A 1,700-nucleotide genomic window follows, 5' to 3' on the forward strand; every position below is an offset into this window, starting at 1 on the left:
TCCAACCCATGATGGAAAACAAATTTGAGGGAGTGTGCAACCAAATAACAGTGAATGCTGTGTAGATGTCAGAGCAGAAATCTCATAAGATGATTTACATACCTTACATTTTTTTTGGAGAAGTTTAAATCAAAGAAATAGAGATTCCAGAAAGTAAATAGGAGACAGGTCTCATTTCACAATCTGGTCAAAATATTGTAATTTCTTGCTCTGAGGCTTCAAACCTTGCAATCAGCAGTAGTTTTGAAGGTGCAGGATAATGGGAGCTTTTATAGTTTCTCAAAGAGTATTTTCAGAGCACTCTTGATGTCCTTATTCCTCAGACTGTAGATGAAGGGGTTCAGCATGGGGGTGACCACAGTGTACATCACAGAGGCTGTGGCACTTGAGTGTGCATTTTGGGCAATAGAAGAACTAAGGTACACGCCCAGGAGTGTGCAATAGAATAAGGAGACCACGGAGAGGTGAGATGCACAGGTGGAGAAGGCTCTGTACTTGCCCTGAGCTGATGAGATTGCACGGATGGAGGATACAATCTTGGAGTAGGAGTAAAGGATACCACCAAGGGGGCCACCAGCCAGCAGCACAGCTGCAACATATATCACCAGGTCATTAAGGAAAGTGTCAGAGCAGGCTCGGTGGACCACCTGATTAGGTTCACAGAAAAAGTGGGGGATTTCCAAGCCTGTGCTGAAGGACAGTCGCAACACCATTAAGCTGTGCAATAAGGAATGGAGAGCACTCGTGACCCAGGATGCCAGCACCAGCAATCCACAGAGCCTGGGGCTCATGATGAGCTTGTAGTGCAGGGGGTGGCAGATGGCCACAAACCGGTCATAGGCCATCACAGCCAGGAGGAAGTTGTCCAGCCCTACAAATAATGCAAAAAAGTAAATCTGTATAATGCAGCCTGTATAGGTAATGACTTTACTTTGCATTTGGATGTTCACCAGCATCTTTGGGACCGTGGTAGAGGTGAAGCAGATGTCTACAAAGGACAGGTTGGAGAGGAAGAAGTACATGGGCGTGTGCAGGTGGGGGTCTGAGATGGTGGCCAGGATGATGAGCAGGTTCCCTGTGACCGTGACCAGGTACATGGAGAAGAAAAGCCCAAAGATGAGGGGCTGCAGCTCTGGTTCCTCTGAAATTCCCAGAAGAAGAAATTCTGAAATTTTTGTGTCATTTTGTGCTTCCATGTGCTTTGATTGACACCAGGAAAGAGAAAATTAACATCACTAATTTTTCTATCTGGTTCCCTTTAAGGCATACCCCATGCCATCTCTAATTAGGAATTCCAGTCCCTGTCCACTTTTCACCAATGGATACTACAGTTTTATGAACTACACTTTTTTGGAAGTATGGGATATAAGTTGGGTCCAACCATAATCCTTGCCCTTTCTAGGCAGTAAGATTTTAAAATAAAATATTCTTGCAGAAAAATACAAGTATGTAAGGAAATGAATAAAAATCAGGAGCTTAAGGAAGATTTTGAGAATTTTCACAATAAAGAAATGATACATATTTGAGCAGATAGATTTTAACTTTATATAATGTCTACATGTATTAAAACCACACATGGCATCCCCTAAATACATAGAGTTTCACTTTATCCGTTAAAATATTAAAAAAATATGGTGAATTCCACATTTTTATAATGTAGCAATTTATAAAATACTAAATAGACGAGGGTAAGGCTTGCG

The 1,700-nt window shown here is 42.1% G+C and overlaps 1 protein-coding gene across 1 annotated transcript; it reads right to left on the reverse strand.

The window, feature by feature from the left end:
* Nucleotides 1–269: 269 nt before the first annotated feature.
* On the reverse strand, nt 270–1,196 carry LOC144253562 (olfactory receptor 7A17-like). The gene has a single exon (XM_077795790.1). The coding sequence runs from the start codon at nt 1,194–1,196 to the stop codon at nt 270–272; it is 927 nt and encodes a 308-aa protein (XP_077651916.1).
* Nucleotides 1,197–1,700: the final 504 nt, after the last annotated feature.

Source organism: Urocitellus parryii, chromosome 3 (genome assembly GCF_045843805.1).
Source record: "Urocitellus parryii isolate mUroPar1 chromosome 3, mUroPar1.hap1, whole genome shotgun sequence".
NCBI classification, from domain to species: Eukaryota; Metazoa; Chordata; class Mammalia; order Rodentia; family Sciuridae; genus Urocitellus; species Urocitellus parryii.

Coding starts and splice junctions, on each gene's coding strand:
- LOC144253562 (XM_077795790.1), bottom strand. CDS start 1,196: ATGGAAGCACAAAATGACACAAAAATTTCAGAATTTCTTCTTCTGGGA.